At 40.2% G+C, this 20,411-nt stretch overlaps 1 protein-coding gene across 10 annotated transcripts in view; it reads left to right on the top strand.

The window, feature by feature from the left end:
- Window positions 1–20,411, top strand: part of HERC1 (HECT and RLD domain containing E3 ubiquitin protein ligase family member 1) — a 102,208-nt gene that overhangs the window by 42,615 nt on the left and 39,182 nt on the right. For 5 of the 10 annotated variants that reach the window (XM_064668365.1, XM_064668367.1, XM_064668366.1 and 2 more), the window contains exons 22-37: window positions 1,809–1,980; window positions 3,855–4,161; window positions 5,409–5,574; window positions 5,814–5,865; window positions 10,008–10,073; window positions 13,117–13,388; window positions 13,712–13,927; window positions 14,013–14,133; window positions 15,084–15,321; window positions 16,240–16,433; window positions 17,603–17,758; window positions 17,975–18,081; window positions 18,319–18,429; window positions 18,511–18,687; window positions 19,630–19,869; window positions 20,058–20,141. In XM_064668365.1, coding sequence (XP_064524435.1) covers window positions 1,809–1,980; window positions 3,855–4,161; window positions 5,409–5,574; window positions 5,814–5,865; window positions 10,008–10,073; window positions 13,117–13,388; window positions 13,712–13,927; window positions 14,013–14,133; window positions 15,084–15,321; window positions 16,240–16,433; window positions 17,603–17,758; window positions 17,975–18,081; window positions 18,319–18,429; window positions 18,511–18,687; window positions 19,630–19,869; window positions 20,058–20,141 — 2,679 coding nt within the window. The remainder of the gene's footprint in view (window positions 1–1,808; window positions 1,981–3,854; window positions 4,162–5,408; window positions 5,575–5,813; window positions 5,866–10,007; window positions 10,074–13,116; window positions 13,389–13,711; window positions 13,928–14,012; window positions 14,134–15,083; window positions 15,322–16,239; window positions 16,434–17,602; window positions 17,759–17,974; window positions 18,082–18,318; window positions 18,430–18,510; window positions 18,688–19,629; window positions 19,870–20,057; window positions 20,142–20,411) is intronic. The other 5 variants (XM_064668373.1, XM_064668372.1, XM_064668368.1 and 2 more) reach the window with 4 other exon arrangements.

The raw sequence follows: 20,411 nt of genomic DNA, 5'->3' as shown, positions 1-20,411 counted from the left end.
TCGCTGGTATTTTCATTGTGTCTTGTTGAAATCTTTCAGGAGTTTTCAAATGAAAATGGGCAGAGTATAATGAGGAGCCTGTTTGTAGTACATGTGATGCTGAATCAGTTGGAGCCAAGGGTTGATTGGCAGCATTTGGCTGGAGCACAGCCTTAGGCCTGGCTTTCCCTGTGTGTGCTGGGCCATAAAGGCCTAGAGCTTAGCTGGAGATGGCTTAGCTGTGTTGGACAGGCCACAGCTTAGTCTGGCTGCCATGCCTGAATCCAGCTGAGTTTTCTGGGCCTCTGATCTCTGTACCTCTCTCTTCCCCTTCCCTGCCTTACTCACCTCTTCTTCCTTCCTCCCTGCTTGGATTATGTCCTAACATTGCTTTACTGTGACCTGTCCTTGTCAGCCCTACATGATTGTGTGGCATTGCATTCTGCCCTGCAGGAATGCAGCCAGCACGATGGCAGCCCCTGAATCATTTCATTAAGCCAGGGCAGATTTGATGATGGAAATGTTCATGGAATTACTCCGGGTTGGGGCCTGCTGGGCATTACAAAGTGCCTTAAAGCAGGATTCAGGTTTCTGTGATAGGATTTTTAAGCAAGATATTTTTAACCAACAAAATTCTAATGTGACATGAGGATTAAGAGGCTTTTTGGCTATGTTATAAAGCACTAGTGATGCTCTTTAAAACCATGTGCTTATGTTGCCTACTTAATTAATATTGGGGATATGTGTCTTGGCCACTTGCTTTCTCAGGTTAGGGGTCTGACATGTCTGCAAGACATTCAGCACCTCTGAAAGCACTGGGTGTGTTCAGTAAGTTCTCCCAGAAGTCCTCACAGTTACTGTGCAGATGCAGCACAGCAAATCTGATGCACGTAGTACATTTGTTGTTTCAGATTTAATAGTATTGGGGAAAAGTGTCTGGTTTGCATTTGCATGGCAAACACAGGCTTGAGGATAGAATGAGGAGGGCAAATAAGCCAGAGAAATGGTGACCATGATGTGCTGCTATCAAGACCACCAGGTTTTTTCTGCAGATAAATTATGTTGGTGGGATGCTTTTCCTCCAAGTTTTGTAGGATTAATTATCTTCTAAAGTATTCCAAAACCTCTATTGTAACTGCATGTTTTTAAGCTTTGCTTTCTTGGGACTGTTTAAAGCTGCTTCCTGCATTGGAAAATTATCTGTTGGGTAATATGTATTTTGCTGGTCAGCACTTCTATCCTCAGATTAAGGGAAAGCATCAACTCAACTATATCCACTCAATCAGAAAAAAATTGAAATTCAAGTTCTAAGACCATTAAGCTTCCTGTGCACCTCATATGCTAATCTTTGGGATGTAAATCTGGTAATTTCATGGAAATAAAAGGGAGGAAAAGAACTGCAAATGCAGAACTGTTAAGAAGAAAAATGAGAACATATTTACTATCACTTTAAGGAACAGTCTTATCCATCAAATAAGTTTTATCGTATTCATGTTCTTTTTAAGGGAATAATTTTTATGATTCAACAGGATGACTTTCCAAAGGCTTTGATGCTGAAGTGTCAGAGTTTGACAGTAGACTCTTTAGTAAGCATTCCAAGGAGGCATTTTTATGTAAATAATCTGAGTAATGGTTACTAAAGGAAAATTAAATTTCCCAGCTGACGTAGAGCCTTGAATGTAAATGGCTGATATCTTTCATTTCACAGAGTATCAGAATTATCTTTTGGATAGGAAAAACCCCTTACTCAATACCTGTGTCCTTTTACATTCATCTTTCATTTCAGTGAGAATTTTTCACTTTATGATTTGTGGTTTTTTTCCATCCAGATGCTGGATAACCAAGAATCTGCTGATGTTGATACTCAAGAACATTCTTTTACTCGTACAATTGATGAAGAAGCAGAAATGGAGGAGCAGGCAGAACGTGACAGAGAGGAAGGACACCCGGAACAAGAAGATGAAGAGGAGGAAAGAGAACATGAAGTTATGACAGCTGGGAGTAAGTACTAGTTCTGTGTGTCAATAATGTCCTTTGGAAGGACAGTGTCCTTTTCTCTTTGAGGTAAAATCGAGCAATTAGTTAAAAAATTGTGAAAGATTTGTCTGCATAAACATCATGAGAAGTTTATTTTTATAAAATGGTGTAGGGCTTTTATTGATTCAAGGAAGTCTTCAGATGCAAGGGAATGGGAATACTGGGCAATTATTGCCTTTGTGGGCAATTCCCAGGGCATCTGCCATATCCTGACACTTCTTACATGCACTGTCTGCAAGACTAATGGCTTTCATATTGTTTCCTCTGAAGTTCTTGCCAACAGATCTTCGAGTTTTCATCAGTATTTATATATAGAATTTTTGCTGTGTTTGTATGTGTATTTTTTGTAGTGAGCTTTGAAGGATAAGGTTATTCTGAAGTTTGGAAACAAAACTGCTGTTGATAACGGGGCTGACTGAGTGGGAATTCGCTTCTGTCTGAGTATCTCAGAGTTTGGTATTTGCAACACTATTTGCAATACTTTGTCAGGGGTTTTCTAAAAATGTTGTTTAACTCTTCAGAAGATAGCTTGGAAAAGGTAAACCTTGCAAACTGTTACTGTACTGATTTGGATTTGTAATCTGGCTCAATGGGATAGTTAATCCTTAATTTTTCCAGTTTCAGTGAAGCACATTCAGTCACACTGGGCTGGTTTTCTCTGTTATTAACTCAGCATTCCCAAGGACAACAGTTGTGTTGGCCTGGGAAGTTTTCTGTGGAGTGTATGTAGCTTAAAAAGCAAAATTGGCTGACAGTTCCCTGTTAGGACTCTCGTATTTCTCTTTGGGAGCTCACAGACCAAAATGTGTTTTATCCCTTTAGTTTTCTGTGGTGTGTCATTGCATGGGCAGTGCAGTGGCCTTCCCTGAAGGTGTGCTGAGGAGCTGAAGGCACATTCAGGAGATGCTTTATGGTTCCAGAAGGTGTAAAGTGTTACCAGTTCAGTAGATGCAATATGTTTTTGCTGCTTGATATGCAGTTAACCTGGGCAAACGCTCAGGGTTCTCACATTCCACCTGGACAGGGTTTCTGGGCACAATAAAGGAAATGTGTCCAGAAATATCCAGACAGTCAGTAGTGTTACATGCACAAATAAGTAGGAAGATGATGATTATTTCACTGGACTTCCAAGGAATCTGATCCTGCCATGCAGAGTTCAGTTGGTGTCCTTGATACCTTGCTGCTTCTAACTGTTGATACCAATGAAGGAAGTATTTAGGTTTACCTCTGCCTTTCCAAAAGGGAATTGAATCTTTAAAAATAAAATTATTAAATCAAGAGAACTTAAGGTCTTTGGACAGAGATGAGGAGATCTCTCACACAGCTTCTTTAGAGGAATCTGGCACCTCAGACAACAGCAGAATTCAGTAAAGTGAAGGCTAAGAATTTTAATAATATCTTCATTGTACTGCCCAAAGCTAATAAAAGCCTGGAACTGTTTCAGTATTGACTTGAAGATACACTGGAATCTGAAATACAAATTTACAGAAGCATTACTTTTATAGGTCTGCTAAAAGGCAAACATGAAATAATCTCTCTCTCTTTAATGCCATCCAAACAGGAGTTGGGTTGCAGTAAGACACTGAAGGAGTGTTTGGTGTTCTGTCAAAGTGCATTGTCCTCTTCATTTTAAAATTAACATTGTGTAAATGCTTCATTTGACCTGTTTGCATTACTTCTTTGGTGGCATTGTATTATTAATGTATTCTTTTACTGTTGGAAAAATATTGGTTGTTCTTTGTAGCGGGGCAGTTTTTGGCCCGAGATGTAGATGAATATTTTATTCTCTGTAGCTTTGTCTAGAAGTTAAGACCTTCTTTTTGTGTTGCATGTTACAGAAATATTTCAATGTTTCCTATCAGCCCGTGAAGTAGCTCGCAGTCGGGATCGGGATAGGATGAGCACTGGGACAGGGACTAGACTTGATGATCCACCCCCTCAGTCTCAGCAGGAAAGGAGGATCAGCACAGATCTGACAGAAGGCCAGGATGTGTACACTGCTGCCTGCAACTCGGTGATCCACAGGTGTGCCCTGCTGATCCTGGGGGTGAGCCCCGTCCTGGAGGAGCTGCAGAAGCGCCGGGAGGACGGGCACTCCCAGCAGCCGCCCTCGGCCACCCCCGAGGGCATCGGGCTCATGACAAGGTGGGCTCTGCTCCTTGTGTGTCTCTGCTCCCTTCATCGCTGATTGAACAACCTCAGCTTTCCCCTGAGGATTCCTACAGTTGTTTTAGAAGAAACCTTTTGCTTAGGGCAGTGTTATGCTCAATTTTTACTCAATTTTCTTTGTCCACGTTAACTAAAACTTAAGAGTTTTATTCTGTGTGCACCCTATTTAAGTTTCAAAGCTGGGCTTAGTGGTGAATAGTTCAGGCTATCAGGTGGTCTGAACATCATGAGGTACTTGGAAAACCTATTTCTTTTTCCTATAATTTGTGTCTGGATTTTTTTATTGCCGTATTTGAGTTTCCTTGACCCTTACCAACGTCCTGTGTAGTAGTGTCAAAAAAAATTGTAGTGTATGTTTAAAACAAAAGTTTCAAAGCCTGTTCTGATAAAAGTGTTGTTCATGTTTGATTTTTATAAGTATTCCTAACACTGACGTTGGTAAGACACTATTATTAGGTATAGGAGAGAAAGAAATTAAGCCAGGCAGCTCATTGAATGGGAAGAAGTGCTTAATTTAAATAGTATAAGTACTACATCATCTATTTTAAATTTTGTAATCAGAGATATTCTTGGTAACACACTTTTATTCTAAACTTGACTCACTGAAACTTTTTTTCTGGCAATCTTTATGTTTAAAGTAGAATATAGCACAGGAATTGTGTAGGTGATGCTACTAGTCTGAATCTTCTTATGCTTCTAGTGTGCAGAAACTCTATTTGGTATTTTAAATTAAGGTATTGATGTGGAGTATAGAAGAGGATTATATATATTCAGTACCCTTTTATTCTTTTTGCCTCTTTTTGGAGATCTAGTCCCTAAAGCATGGGTGGCTGCCTCTGTCATTGTCAAAGTGCCTTTCATCTCCAGCATATCAACTTTAGGATGCATTTTATGGGTGGGTTTTGAATAAGTTCAGTGCTTTGTCACCCACTTACTCTGTGTTTGTTTTCCTGTGCTCTCAGCTCAGAGTGTTTGTTACTCTGTATAATACTCACCAAGGCACTAGAGATCCCTCACTGGGGTCAGCCTCTGTTCAGTTGACCAGTCAGGCTGTGAAGAAGTAACAAAGTTTACTAATACCCTTTAGAAGCATAACCAAAGCCATCAGGCCACTTTTTGCCTCTTTAATGTGCTCTTGTGATGTTCTGTGATAGTTTGCTCCCAAACAGAACTGTGGTACCTGCTAAACTTGACTATCAACTCTTGCTTTTGTCTGATATCAGTGTTTTCTTTCTGTGTGCACATAAATGTGTGTGCCCCTGGAGCAGGAGTGAAAGTCTGACAGCAGAGAGTCGCTCAATCCACACCAGCTCCAGCTACAGACTGATTAAGTCAAGGAGTGAGTCCGATTTGTCTCAGCCAGAGTCCGATGAGGAAGGTTATTCACTGGTGAGTAAACCAGCATTTCCTTGTAGGTGGAAAACACACCTGAAACATTTGGTTAGTGCTGTGTTTCAGTAGGTCAGTTCAGCATTCTGAAGAGAAAGTACTAGAGGTAAAAAAACCAATTGAAATTATTATAGCTCTGCTAACTTCCTCGCTTTTATGGGGGAGGGATGAAAGTTAAATGTTATGCACCACGTATGTTCACCTAAAGAAATGAGGCTTTTGTTCATCTTTTAATGTAGAGTGGAAGGCGAAATGTTGATTTGGATTTGGCAGCATCACACAGAAAGAGGGGTAAGTTTTCTTGTTTACCTCGTGAATATTGACCAGATAAATGTTGGTGTTTGTGAAGTTCAAGTGTGTTTGCAGTTACATACAGCTGACAGTTACATAGCAAATCCTAAAACTGAGTATTTCAAAATAACATGTAAAAGAATTGTTACCTACTGTTTATTTGCTTTGTGACTTGGTTTTAGTATTTCCTAGGTTATAACTCTTTATTTTAGTTTCTAGAATTGTGACCTTTTGAAGCAAGTGAGGATTTCTGTGAAATTAAGTGAATTAGGAGCGTTCATTTTGTTTTCACTCATGTGACTTCAGGAATAAAAAACTGGCAGAGAAGTTCATGTGGAACTTGTACTAACAATGAACTTTTACCATAAAATGTACTTGAACGAGGAGAACTTGTGTTCAGAAAATACCACCTTAATTTGCATCCTTTCAACACCAGCACATCTACAGAACCAAGCAACCACTGGTTTTATTGCTCCAGTATAAATCAGATTTTTAACTTTTGTACTGTGTTGCTGCTTCACACTGGGGAATCTCAATGAGCTTCTTGATAGAAGGTGTGGAGGGAACAAAGGGTGTTGGTTTACAAGGAGACCAAAAGTCCCACTTCAGTCTGGGTGATGCAGAATCTCTGTGAGAATCACAACTTAGGTCTGTTGTACCTGTAAAAATCACGGGAAGATGTAAACAGGAATTAGATTGAGTTATGTTATACCTTAATAACAGAAGCCTTAATACCCTTAGGTCGTGTAAGAATTCTAGCAGAGCACTCAGAGGTTGTTTGCTTTTTGAAGTCTTCTGGAACTGTAAACCAGGCTATCAGTGGCACACCCATTGGATTTCAGTATTTAAGTAATGTGGAAAGGAGTTCCTTTGCTTGCAATTGAAACAGTTGAACAAGTAAAGAAATGTTGCAGAGCTGTTTGGACTGTGACAGCAGGATGTGTCATGGCATTTTCAGTGTCAGGAGATCTGTCAGAAGGCCTCTCTCAGTCTCTGAAACCAACATTTTTAGCTTTGCTGTTAATCGGACACAGAACTCTGCACTTGATTTCCTGTGTCCTAAAACTAATTCATTTTGGATTATGGTTCCTGAGCTGTTGGTGAGGCTGATGTTGCTTTGGTCACAAGCCTCAGGAAATGGGCAATAATGGAAGAGGAGACTTTATTAAAACTTTTATTACAGCAGAAGATTCTGCACTGGGTTTGTACCACTGAGGAGAGAGAGGGGGGAATGCAGTTGATCTGTCCAGAACCTAAAGAAGCTCAAGTAGCTCATGTGCAAACTGAACACTGTGGCAACATGTAACTCTTTCTGGTAGTGGGAGACTTATTTGCTCTCCCATGACACCTAGATTTTTTTTTTGTCTGGTTTTGGCAACTGGGGTTGGTCAGCATACAGTAATGAAAGCTGGTCTGCTTGTGCTGGATGATATATAGGACAGTTTGGGTTGGTACCCAGGGAATCCAGGGTTCATTTAAATTCCTCATAGGTCTGTTAAGGTCAGGAAAAGATCTACAAACACCTGTGTGAGAAGTGGATGAGCTGTTCTCAGGGCTGTTTAAGGTCTTTCATCTCTTCTGATGTGTTTGGTTTTGTGAATCCCCTGGAGCTGAAGCATCTCCCAGTGTTTGGTGAGGGTGCAACTTCCAGCTGGTTTGGATTGTCCCCCTGCCCCTTGTCACATCTCCAGCACACTGAGGTGCCAGGGCTGGTGCAGTGCCAGTCATGGATGTTGGAGTGGGGAAACCCCTTCAGTTATATCTCTGTTGTTGGGATGTGCTGTGGCTGATAAGGGGGATTTTGTGCTCGCTGTTGCCTCAGTTTGAGGAGCAGGAGAAATCTGAATTCTCACAGCAGATTCACATTCAGCTGTGCTCCATCCCCCAGAAGGAATTAAAGACTTCATCTGCATTTGAATTTGCTACATTTGTTCAAAATTGAAGTGAGGAAAAAACCCAGTTTCCTGTTTATGGCAAGTAAACCACTGTGGAAGAAATGACCCACAGAAGACTCCAGCATTGTTTCTCACGATGTTCTCCAAGTGGATTTTTAAGTGCCACCAAAGTCAGATCCCCCTGAAGCAACCAATAGATATTTTTGTGAGAAACAGGCAGCATATTTTTATTTTTAGTTTGGGGGTTTTTTTGACATGTTCTTTCCATATTTATGATTGTACCTTGTACTCCTACTTCTGATCTGCTTTTGAGTGGAGGATGTGGAAGATTTTGTGTCCCTCTAAATGACAAGGAGAGGAAGGAAACTTGTCATATAGATGCTGAAGTATGTGTCTATTTTGAGTGCAGAGAATAGTCATACATTACAACAGAAGTGTATGTGGGAAACACTTCTCAAATTGCAGTTAACTTAAATCCTACAAAACAGCAGCAGTAACCAGTGCTGCTTTAAGGGACTTGTAGCTGAACTCTTCAAATTTTTGTTGGATTGAATGTAGAATTGGCAGTGTTTGGGGGGAAAGAACGAGTAGAGTCTTACAGAAAACCCAAAGGAACCACTTCTCATTTCTTTCTGCTGAAATTTATAATTTAAACTATTTGATCACGTTTCCTTTTACGTGTGGGTTTTAAAATAATTCTTTACTCAAGTTTGCAGCAGCCCTTGAAGGTGTTTGTTCTCTTCAGTGTCTGCATAAGCTGAAGGAAGCTGACAGGCAGAGCCAATTGGAAAGCAAGTTTTTTTTCCTTCTATCACTGCTGCTTTTTTCCTGCAGGCTGTGCTATTTTGAAGACTTCAAAGAGAATTTTGACTAAAAAATTTCTTTCATATGTGGGTGTGAGGTTCCTCCCATCTCTTCTCAACAAATGTACTGAAATGCAACCACATTAAATGTTGCAGAACCGCGACCACACACGTTTCCAGCTGAGGTTTTGTAGGGCTGGTTTCTCCTCAGCTATATTCCATGCAGAGTGCTTGATCCTTGCAAATTTGTCAAAATTACAGGGTATTGCTGAGTGGTTGGTTTGTTACAGGCAGGAGAGTAATTCCCCCTGGAGTGGGTTGGCTTATTTTAGAACTTCTGTTTGTTGAATGCAGCAGCTCATTGTTCACAATTCAGGTCACATTTCCTTGCTAATTGAATCTCACTCTTGGTTATAACCTGATTTTTATGGTGTGAAAGCTGTTCCCTTTCATAAATTACAGTATTGGCAGTACAAAGACTGCTAATCCTGTGAGTTCCTATGGTCTTGCAGACGAGTATGGAGGGAAAAGCATTCTCTTTTTATTCAATTAACATCTCAGCCACTCAGTCCAATCTTTGTTTAAATTGCCTTCTTCATTCTTTCTGTCTATTCAGAAATAGGACTGGGGTATTCCTACTTCAGCCTGAGGATCCTTTGAGTTTCTTGTTCCTTGGCATTTAGTTATTTCTGAATTAGTAGACTTTTTCTGTAGTTATGGAAGGAAAAGTCTTTTCCAGTGATTTTCCAGTAAGGGGTGAAGACATTGTTTTCCCTTTGTATATAAACCTTTTTATTTTTTGTTGCTGAGATTAATCCCTTTCACTTTTGCAGACCCAGGGGTGTTTTTGTCACCCAGAAGTGATACCTGTTGTGTACAGTACCTGTGGGAGGCTGTGCACAGCTTTAGGGAGTTATCAGTAAGGGCTGGTGAAATCATGATTCCAGACACATCAGTGGGACTCCTCCACTCAGGGGTTTTCATCACATACATCTAAATTCAGTGAATCCCAGTGTGCTTGTGTTACTGTTCTGTGCCACTGACACAGTGTTACTCCAAAAAAAGCAGCAACTGCAATGAAGTCCAACTTCAATTGAAATGCTGTAGTGTTCCTGCAGTAATGAGTTCTGAGCTGGGAAAAGGGCAGCTGGAGTTTGAGTAAGGGATTTAGACACGTCTGGGTGGATGACACAAGGGATGTTCATGGGATTAGTTTTGTTTCCTTGACAAGAAGGTGGAGAATGTAGAAAGTTTGTTATCTAGGCAATACTAATTCAAAACAAGAGTAAGTATTTTTTTCCACATACTTTGCTGCTTGACATATTATTGTATTGATTGAGACTGATCATTTAAGTCTAAGAATAATATGAGGACGAGGTTTTATGAGTGTGTTACCTTCTGTTTCAAATGTCTGCTTTTGTCTTCTGATTCTTGTGTGGTGTAGTGTATTTACTCCTTTTTGGCCAGTTGAGCCCCAGAAAAAAGAAGAGCTTCAAGCAAGTAACTGATGGCATGTTTATTTTTTGTCTCTCTAGCTTCCCTACATATTTTTTGTTTTCTGGAGCGTGCATTGCAGCTGTGCCACATTCATGTAGAAAACTCATTATTACAAGCTGGCTTATAAGGACAAGTAAACTTGTTTTATTTTCACTGTAAGCTTAAAGTTTCTGCCTCTGCACAGCTCTGGTCATGTGATTGTAGAGGCTTTGGAAGTGCTGCACTGCAATCAATTCTGTGTGATGAATATTGCACAGAATCAAGCTAAGCTCCAATATACAGCCATACATTTGATTTTTCTATTGATATTTGACATATTCAAGAGAAAAAAATTACTTTGTTTTAGATCTGCGTGCTCTGATTCCTAAGTGGTTTTACTTCTGAAGTATGCCCTTAAATTTCTGATATCTTTGTGTTTAAACTCTACACTTTTAATTATAACTTCTGTTGTCTTACATTTAACCTGTATCTCATAATTGTTGGGCTTTGTCCAAATTTGAAGCAATTTTAAATTAGTCTTACATTTAAACATTCTTGCATTTCATACTAAAATGGCTAGCTAAGATCTAATCTTACTTCAAATATGAAATAATTTAGGTTTTTATTAATACATGGTGGGGGTTCTTTCTTATAAGATTCGTTGACTATCAAAACTAAATTTTCTTCTGGTGTTCTCCTTGAAAGGTCTCCTTTAGCTTATGATTTCAGACACTGGAATTGCTTTTTGTCTCTTTACAAATGCTTTGGCTCTGTGCTGTGCTTCCTAGCAGGGCAGGTGGAGGGGAGGAAGCTGAAGGCACTTGGGGCTCTCCTGCCCCTCAAAGGCTGCAGGGCCTGAGGGGGCTTTTTGTTGTTGCTGTGTGGGCAACATTCTGTGGACCTGGCAGTGATTTAGCTGTGCTTCCTGGGGGTAACCTGAGGCTTTGTTTCTCCTCTCCCTTGGGCTCTGGTCACCATTCATGTGCCAGGAAACTGCTTCCTACATGAAACTAAGTTTTTTAGCCCCCATTTATTCTACTCTTTGTCATTTATCTTATGTTTCTCACCTGTCGCTTCCCCATATAACTTAGATTTTAAAGGAGAACTTTAAAACAACTAAGAATTAATGTTAAAATTAGGGTAAGGTGGTATCTGTCTTTGCTGTTGTTTTAAATACTGTTGCCAGATATAAATTGTAAAATCGAGTAACAGAATTTCTGTAAATTTTTTTCATAGTAAACTTGACAAAATAGGTTGTTCTCTGTAAACCAGGTGGTGTTGCTGTGTTACATAAAGCAGCAGAGATTAGGAAATTAGATTGCACTTTGAAAAGTAGTGTTTAAGCTTAATCTTTGCATTATCCCAAATAAATTTGAGGCTGTATATTTTTGTCAAATACGTTGTATGACCTGAGTACTGTGATGGTTCTTTCTGAAACCATTGCAATTGTTTAGTAGCAGGTGTAAGGGATACCTTGCAAATGCACATAAACACTGTTTACAGAAAAGGAAATGGAATGTCAACTGTTTTTCCTAATTCATAGCCCTGACAATTAAATTTTTGGCAACTAAGTGGGGATTTACTGCCTAGTTTACAGAAGAGAAGCAAAATTTCGCAGTATTTTGAATTTGTAAGTTGTGTAGAGATGCAAATTGTGAGCTGCAGGTGCAGCCCTGTTGGCAGAATAACAGCATATTGCCTTTACTTCAGGGAAGAAATGACATCAGTGGTTGCCAGGAGAGTTCTCCTGAGTTCCAGCCTGTGTGTCTGTCTTTCCTTGTCCCTCTGAGCAGCTGCTGCAGGAGGTCCAGAAACGAGGATCCAGCTGTTGCCATTGGAACTCAGCCTTACTGAGGAAAGAAAGCGTTGAACAGATGGATTGCTGTGAATTTGTGTGACTTCTTCCTGAAAATGGCTCTTTTAATAATGTTTGAGGCTGATACCCTGCAGAAAGATTTTTAAAACCCAAAGTAATACAGATTTGTACGAGCCCTTTGAATGGGTTGTGATTCTCCAAATTTTATCTGCAACTCATTGTGCATAAGATAGATTAATAGATTAATATTTAAAAATTATTCATAGATTATTTAAGATAATCCAAGCTAAAATTTCAAAGTGACTTTAAACATAGATTAGGTTACCACAAAGGTCTCCTTACACTTCCTATCTTTACAGAGGGAAAGTTCTTCTGAGCAGGGTCTGCCCTCTTGGAACACCTTGCACAGGTCCAAGTTGACCAAGAGCATTTACAAAAATAAAATACTGCCTGCAGTCCCTGGGTTGGCTGCTAATGAACTTATGGCCTGAGTGACATGGCCCTCATTGGTGCCAGGGTGTGGGTTCAGCAGAACTCTTTTGGAAATGAGGTCCAACCCGTGCTGCAGACTGATGGCTGGTGCTCATCTGGAGGCCATTTGTTGGTGATGATGGTAAAGTTTCAGTGTAAGGACAGAGGAAACACTGGAAAATAGACTTGTGAAATGGCCAGCTGACAAATATACAGATCTAATACTTGCTGGAGATAGTATTTAATACACATGTATCTCTCTTGAGTCAAAGTAAATGTTCTCTGTTAGTCTAAAATACTTTCTCTTCCATCTGCAATCATGATTTCTGTAAATATTTCATCCAAAATAACATTGCTTTTTCCAAACCATGAAATACAGTGGCTTGATTAAAACCAAAACTACTCTTGCTCTATATAATAAATATCCAAGTGCATAATTTCTGTTTTAGCAAATCTTTTCTTTACTATTTTGTCATTTAGCTGCAGAGCATTTTATTCAGTGTTCTAGCTTTAAGCTGAGCAGTTTGAGTGGCTTCTGCCTTTTTGTTTTCTCACTTGGCACCATGTTGCAATACTGCTTAACATAGAAAAGAAATACAGCCTTTTCTTTAGGGAAATTGCTGTAAATTTAAATCAAGTGTTTTGCTCTAAGTTGCTTTAATGCATGGTATAATTAACATGAATATTCATTTTCCACCTGTATGAGTAGCAGCAGTTCAGTCTTTACCTACTGCCAGAATGTGTTACCTGGTGAGTGGGGATTGAGAGACTTCCCTGTGTGTGTCTTTAGGAGCAATTCACAGCCAGGTGGAATCTCTGAGTGACTCCTGGGTCCGACTGAAGCACAGCAGGGACTGGTTGTACACGTCCTCCTACTCGTTCGTGGAGTCCGACTTCGATCTCTCCAGATCCCTGGGAGTTCATACTTTGATTGAAAACGTTGTCAGCTTTGTGAGTGGGGACGTGGGGAACTCCCCAGGATTTAAAGAGCCAGAGGAGAGTATGTCCACCAGCCCACAGGCATCAATCATTGCAATGGAGCAGCAGCAGCTGAGGGCTGAGGTAGATCTCAGTTTAACAACTCTTCTTGTTCTTTAGACATTATACTCCTTTTAGGGATTTTTTTTTCTTGAAACATTGTCCAAATTCCAACTATTAATTACATTTTTCTTTCTTTTCTGTTAAGTATCTTCACTGGAACTGGGAACTTTTTGTAAATAAACTCTAAAACAAAACTGAAAGTATTGCCCTTTTAAAAAGAATTGTGTCAAGGAGAAAGCAGCTGCCTTGTTCATCCTTGCTTAGAGTTGGAGATGATCCAATTTCAGTTTCTAGGGATATTGGCTACTTTTAAATATTGCCTTTTGCCTGCCTTTATTTTTTAGCTTCGTCTGGAAGCCCTTCATCAGATTTTGGTGCTTCTGTCAGGGATGGAGGAAAAAGGCAGTGTACCACTGATGGGGAGCCGTCAAGTCCCAGGATTTCAGTCTTCTTCACTGCTTACTTCTGTTAGACTCCAGTTCCTTGCTGGCTGCTTTGGTTTGGGCACTGTGGGACATGCAGGTGCCAAAGGAGAGAGTGTAAGGTTGCATCACTACCAGGTATGTACTTCAGGAGTTTCTGCTGTTTCAATAACTGAGTGATAAAAATGCATCGGTCCTTATAATATTTATTTGTTTGGCCCAGGATGGTATCAGAGCAGCCAAGAGAAGTATTCAAATTGAAATCCAGGTGGCTGTGCACAAAATCTACCAGCAGTTATCTGCTACTTTAGAAAGAGCCCTGCAAGCTAATAAGCATCACATAGGTAAGTGAAACCAAATTTGCAAAATATGTCCTCTGCTATACAGTACAACAGCTTGTGCATTTACCAAAGCAGCCTTTGGTATTAGTGGCCAGGATTCACTGAATTATCTGACTTCTTTTCGTGAGAGAGAAACTTTTTAACCTTCTTCTGTCTTCATTTTCCTCAAGTGTTACTTAGGCCTTCTTATTTTAAGTCTTCTCAGCCTTTCTGTTCCACATACCACAATCTTCCACGGTCACCTGTGACTTTGGGGCTTCAAAGTGATTTTTAGGTTTCTCAGGGATAAGAAAGCAATTTTTTGGAAGAGGTGAGAAATCTCCAGTCTCTTCCTTTGTTGATGTGAGCTTTCTTTAAACCCAAACCTGAGGGTCAGGGCACCTTGCCTCTTTGGAAAGCCCTTTGTCCTGTCCTATATCCAGATATTGCCATGTGCTTCAGGGATAGCTGAACTCTGCACCTCTTTGTGCCTTTGTACATGCACTGACCAATAGGTTCAGCACTGCAGAGAGCTCTGGAATTTGAATTTGTTGGTGGAACCCAATGGACATTCTTACCTGAATTGTTTTGCTGTTTCACTTACAATTAAAATGGAACTGAAAGAAATTTCTTGAGAATCCATGTGAAGTACACATAGAAAATGAAATATTTCACCCAGTTATCCTTCTCTAGAGAGAAGTATCTGGTTTGAGATTTAGCCTCAGAACATTTACATCACAAACTGGATCTGCATGCTATTCTTCCTGGGGCAGCCTTGACAGAGAGTTACACTGAGTTAAAGGGGACTGCAGTGGTACATCAGAAAGACTCCCTCAAAGTATCTGACAAAGACTCGCTCTTTCCTTGATAATTTAATTCATTAAATTGTATTTAAAAAATAATTTGCTGTTCTTCTGTCTGAGGGTTCTTACTCTAAGCAGCTAATTAATTAGAAACAACTCTTTTAACCCCAGAAGCACAGCAGCGCCTTCTCTTGGTGACGGTCTTTGCTCTCAGTGTGCACTACCAGCCCGTTGACGTGTCCCTGGCCATTTCCACTGGGCTGCTGAACGTGCTGTCCCAGCTGTGTGGCACAGACACCATGCTGGGACAGCCTCTGCAGCTGCTGCCCAAAACTGGCATCTCTCAGCTCAGCACAGCTCTGAAAGTAGCCAGCACGAGGCTCCTGCAGATCCTCGCCATCACCACGGGGTGAGTGTCAGATGGGCCCTTGCTTTTGGAAAACTTAATTGTTAAGCTCTTCAACACCCTTTAAAAATAACCTTTCTTTAGCTCAATAAGTGTTGCTCTGGAGTATGTGAGTGAAGGGCAGAACAAAAAGAGTTGTCACATTATTCATAGGAAAGATGCACATAAGGCTTATAAGTATATTTAAATAGTGAGTGTTTGGACCAGAATAGTTACAACTCTGTGGTCTGTGAACACTGTATTTCAGTAGTCCCCATTTTGCTAGTTCAGCTTTGTGTGTAGATCTGCTCAGCTGATGTGATAAGACTTTCTGTTGGTGTGTAAAGGCAGTACCAATAACGTGGTAGGAGTTCTTCAGAGCAGTGCACTGTGCTGCTTTTCAGAATATGAAGTAATTTGCTGAGGAACAGTGGCCTCTGCTAGACCATGGAACAGAATGCAAAGTCCTATCAATACTTAAATATTTAGTTTAACTCAGTACACACCAGTGGAGAAAGAATTTTCTATTTGGGCAAGACTATTATTTGATATTCTGTACATGCATCTTTGTGTCAGTGTTCAAACAACACATTGCATTTGCCTGCCAAATGCTTTACATCAAAAACTCCAGTAACCCTAAACCAAAAAAATACCCCAAACTGTGGAAACAACACCTCATCCTTGGAAGTTGCAGTGGAATTATGATTAATTGACGAAGTCGTTCTTTTTCCTCTAGGAAGTACTGCAAATGTATCCTTTGACTCCAAAGCTTAGACAGTTTTAGTTTAATTAGATATTAGTTTTAATGTGTTTTAAAAGGGTTGAAAAAAGTAATAATCCAAGCCTGTGGTGGAGGGTGGGGAAAAGTAACCTGCTGCAATTATTGTTCCTTGGATCAGCTCTCAAATACTATTCTTTTTACTTTTTTGTGTGTCTGTACAGAACCTATGCTGATAAACTGAGCCCAAAGGTGGTCCAGTCTTTGCTGGATTTATTATGCAGCCAGCTGAAGAACTTGTTATCTCAAGCTGGTGTGATGCTTATGGCTTCCTTTGGAGAAGGGGAAGGGGAGGAAGATGAAGTGGAATCAAAAAAGGCAGATTCAAATGGGGATAATGAGAAGAGAGACTTCAGAGGTAAATATTTTGCATAATTTCTGTTACAGTTCTAAAATACCAGAAAGCATAATAGAAGAAGCCACTGAATGCTCATCAAGTCCTCATCAGCTCTACTGTGTTTTGATTTTTGTTGGGTCATTTTTAACTCTGTAAATTAGATTCGAGTCATCAAATAATTTAGTGCTCTGCCCAGATTTATAAAGAATTGATGCATAAAGTGATGTAAGGATGCTAGCAGGCTGAGAATAAGAATTACTCCATCTGGTTTGGAATTAGGAAGAGAGTATAGTTTCCCTTGAACAATGATTTGGTGGTAGTGTTTTTCATGTATGTGGTCATAGGAATTTATCTGGATTTCAAACTACAAATAAGTGTCGCTTTATTCAGGAAATTGTTGTATTTAAGCAGTTTTTCAGTTTGAGTGAATGGCAAGAGGGTGACACTACTCTGTGATATGAAAAAATCTGCAGGAAAAGATTTTCTGAAATATTAAGATCTTCACATTGTTGGCAGTCCTTGATGAACACTCTGATTTTCTGTGGAAATTATGGGTTTGAAGAATTATCAATTGTAGCTTGGTTTTAGGTGTACATATGTTTTTGTTTGTGCTTATAATGGTCTTCACTTGTTAATTCATCAGCCACTGCATTATTTATAAGATAATTAATCACAAAATAGGATATGAGGTCTTTCCAGAGACATTTTCATGTTAGAACTTCCTTGGAATACCCATCAGTGTGGGAAGAAGTTCAGTGTTTTGCATCAAAACCACTCTGCCTGACTGCCCTACTGGGTGGGGAGGCAGGAGAGCTGGGAGTGATGTTCAGCCTTATGAGAAGGGGTGGTTGCATGGAAGATGTTTTAATTTTGTCCTCCTCTACTTTTCATTGGCAATAAATTAAATTATTCTTCCCCAAAGTGAGTCTAATTTGCGCATGAGGGTAAAAAAAAGGCTGTCTTGCTCCTTTGCCTTGAGGCCTGAACTTTTAGTCTTATTTTCTGTCACTGTCTTGCTGAGGAGCAGAAGTGAGAGCACAGCTTGGTGGGCACCTGTCAGCCTGCCAAGGTTCACAGCCAGCCACCATGGAATAACTGAGCATTGCATTTTTACCTACAGAACAGTAACAGGGCTGCCAGTCGAGTTGTAATATTAAGATGTAATGAAAATTTTTCATTTCCCTTCCTAGCTGCCCTGCGAAAGCAACACGCAGCAGAACTGCACCTGGGAGACTTCCTTGTTTTCCTGCGTAGAGTTGTGTCTTCAAAAGCAATTCAGTCCAAAATGGCATCTCCAAAGTGGACAGAAGTACTCCTGAACATTGCTTCTCAGAAGTGTTGCTCAGGTATGACCTGGTCCAAACCTGCTCAGTGGGTACTTGCATTACTGGGGCAGTTCCAACAATGGAGCCCTGTTAGAACATGGTACACAGTGAACAACCAGAACTAACTGGAGTAGATGTACACAGGAGTTACACTTTGGGGCACTGGTGGGGTGTAGCCAAGTGCAGGCCTGATGCAGAGGACTCTTCCAGATTATTGACCTGTTGTTCCATCTTCAGGAGTTCCCTTGGTTGGCAACCTGAGGACCAGACTGCTGGCGCTGCACGTGCTGGAAGCTGTGTTACCTGCGTGTGAATCTGGCGTTGAAGATGATCAGATGGCTCAGGTCTTTATATTTTGTTATAAACCTTTACACCTCTTTCTTCTAAAAGTCTCATTAAACTTATGAACGTTTCCTAAGTTTGTTCAAAATCCAGTCTAGTGAGGCTCAGTGTAGATTTTTGTTAATCCAAGAGCACTAAATATTTTGACGTTTGTACCTGTGAAGTAAAGTGAAACAATATAATGCTCCTTGTCCTCATCTGGGAGTTAAAATGATCTGAGTTCTATTCCAATACACCAGGTTGTTGAGAGATTGTTCTCACTTCTGTCTGACTGCATGTGGGAGACTCCAATAGCTCAGGCCAAACATGCCATCCAAATCAAGGAGAAAGAGCAGGAAATGAAGCTGCAGGTAATGATGCTTGTACTTTGTCTCGTGACTGAATGCTCCCGAATCACATTGACCACAAGTGTTTTGTCCTGTTCCTGGTAGAAGCAAGGAGAGTCTGAAGATGAGGATGAGAATCTTCCCATACAGGAGGTGTCCTTTGATCCTGAGAAAGCTCAGTGCTGCATAGTGGAGAATGGGCAGATCCTGACTCATGGAAGTGGAGGCAAAGGATATGGTTTAGCATCCACTGGAGTCACTTCTGGGTGTTACCAGTGGAAGGTGGGTTGCACAAAAGTGCATTTCTTAACTTCTCTCACTTGGATTTGGAAATATGCTATGATTTGTTAACAGCAGGTGTTTTTTCCCTTATGACAACACCCTTGAGTAAATGGCAGTGTTATGTTTATGGTTGGACTCTGATCTTAAGGATCTTCTCCAGTCTAAACCATTCTATGATTTTATGATTTTTCAGTCCAAAGGGAAGAGTTTGTGGCTGCTTTCGAGTGCTGCTGTTTGGGTATTTCAGTACACAGGCTGGAGAGTGTCAGTGTGTGTTGTGTGTTTGTAGAGGGTGATGGTACTTGTCCCTAAGATGCACAGTCAGCACGAATGTGCCTGGTTTTGCAAAAGTTACCTGCTGAAATATGTATATTTTGAACTTTTTTTTTCTGTAGAAAAACACTTCACAAAACATTGTTTTCTTGCAAAAAGACACATCAGCCTGACTGGCAAGAACAGTGTTTTAATACACCATCTGGAGTGATTTTAATTTTTTAGGAATACAGATACATCCACAGTTGTGCTCCTTGTTAGTACCACATTTGAGCATAACACTTGTACTTTTTTTCCCCACTTGAATCTGTGAACATGAGATGAAAAACTTATTTCTTTCTGTAATATTATTTTAGCACTTATAGCCCAACTTGTGTGTCTGTGTTTTGAGTCCAGAAACGCCCCCCAACTTCTTTGTGTATTTACATATGGTTTTCTTCATTACTAGTGCATTAAGCTTAAATGACTTGTCAGTGACTGACCTTATACCCAAGATGTCATTTTAGAGCTGGAGCATGATTTCACCTTATAAACTTGTAATTTTTTTATTATTAAAAGCTTCTGAGAGAAACAGAAGTATACATACCGATGAGCAAGGAAAATTTTCGTTGCTTCGGTGTGTTCAAGTGCATATTCTTGCATTTTTTCCCTGTTTGTTTTGCCTGCCAGTTCTACATTGTGAAGGAGAACCGAGGCAATGAGGGCACATGTGTGGGGGTTTCCCGCTGGCCGGTCCATGATTTCAACCATCGCACCACCTCGGATATGTGGCTCTACAGAGCCTACAGTGGCAACCTCTACCACAATGGAGAGCAGACTTTGACCCTGTCCAGCTTCACCCAAGGAGATTTCATCACGTGTGTGTTGGATATGGAAGCAAGAACCATTTCCTTTGGGAAAAATGGAGAGGTATTTAACATCAATTGTTTTTTTTAATTGCATCAGTAATATGGCATGGATAGACATGGTGGTTAAAACTCATGAGAGTTTCCGTACTTAAAACCTTTATAATACAGACACAACTTTTTCATGTTTCATATTTTTGCTCGTTAAGGTGTTCTGAGTTGGAGGGGTTTTTGTTTTGGTTTTTTCACTAGGAGCCCAAACTAGCTTTTGAAGATGTGGATGCAGCTGAGTTATACCCTTGTGTTATGTTCTACAGCAGTAATCCAGGAGAGAAGGTAACTTAAATGTTCATCTGTGTGCATGTGCTGATTTTGGCTGGGATAAGTCAGTATTCATCAGAGCAGCTTGTGTGGTGCTGTTTTGGATTTCTGACCAAAACCGTGTTGATAATACAGTGTTTTAACTATTGTAATCTACTGTAAATTCAAAATGTATTTTATTATTTAGAATTCATTTACAGACTTAATGTTCTACATGAAAAATTCAGTTCCCCAGAAACCAGGCAGAATGTACTACCAGGATTTCTAGATAGTCTTTTGTGAGAA

Source organism: Pseudopipra pipra, chromosome 12 (genome assembly GCF_036250125.1).
Source record: "Pseudopipra pipra isolate bDixPip1 chromosome 12, bDixPip1.hap1, whole genome shotgun sequence".
In the NCBI taxonomy this organism is placed as follows: Eukaryota; Metazoa; Chordata; class Aves; order Passeriformes; family Pipridae; genus Pseudopipra; species Pseudopipra pipra.
Note: the sequence above shows the minus strand (reverse complement) of the source record. Positions and strands in the feature narration are given on the sequence as shown.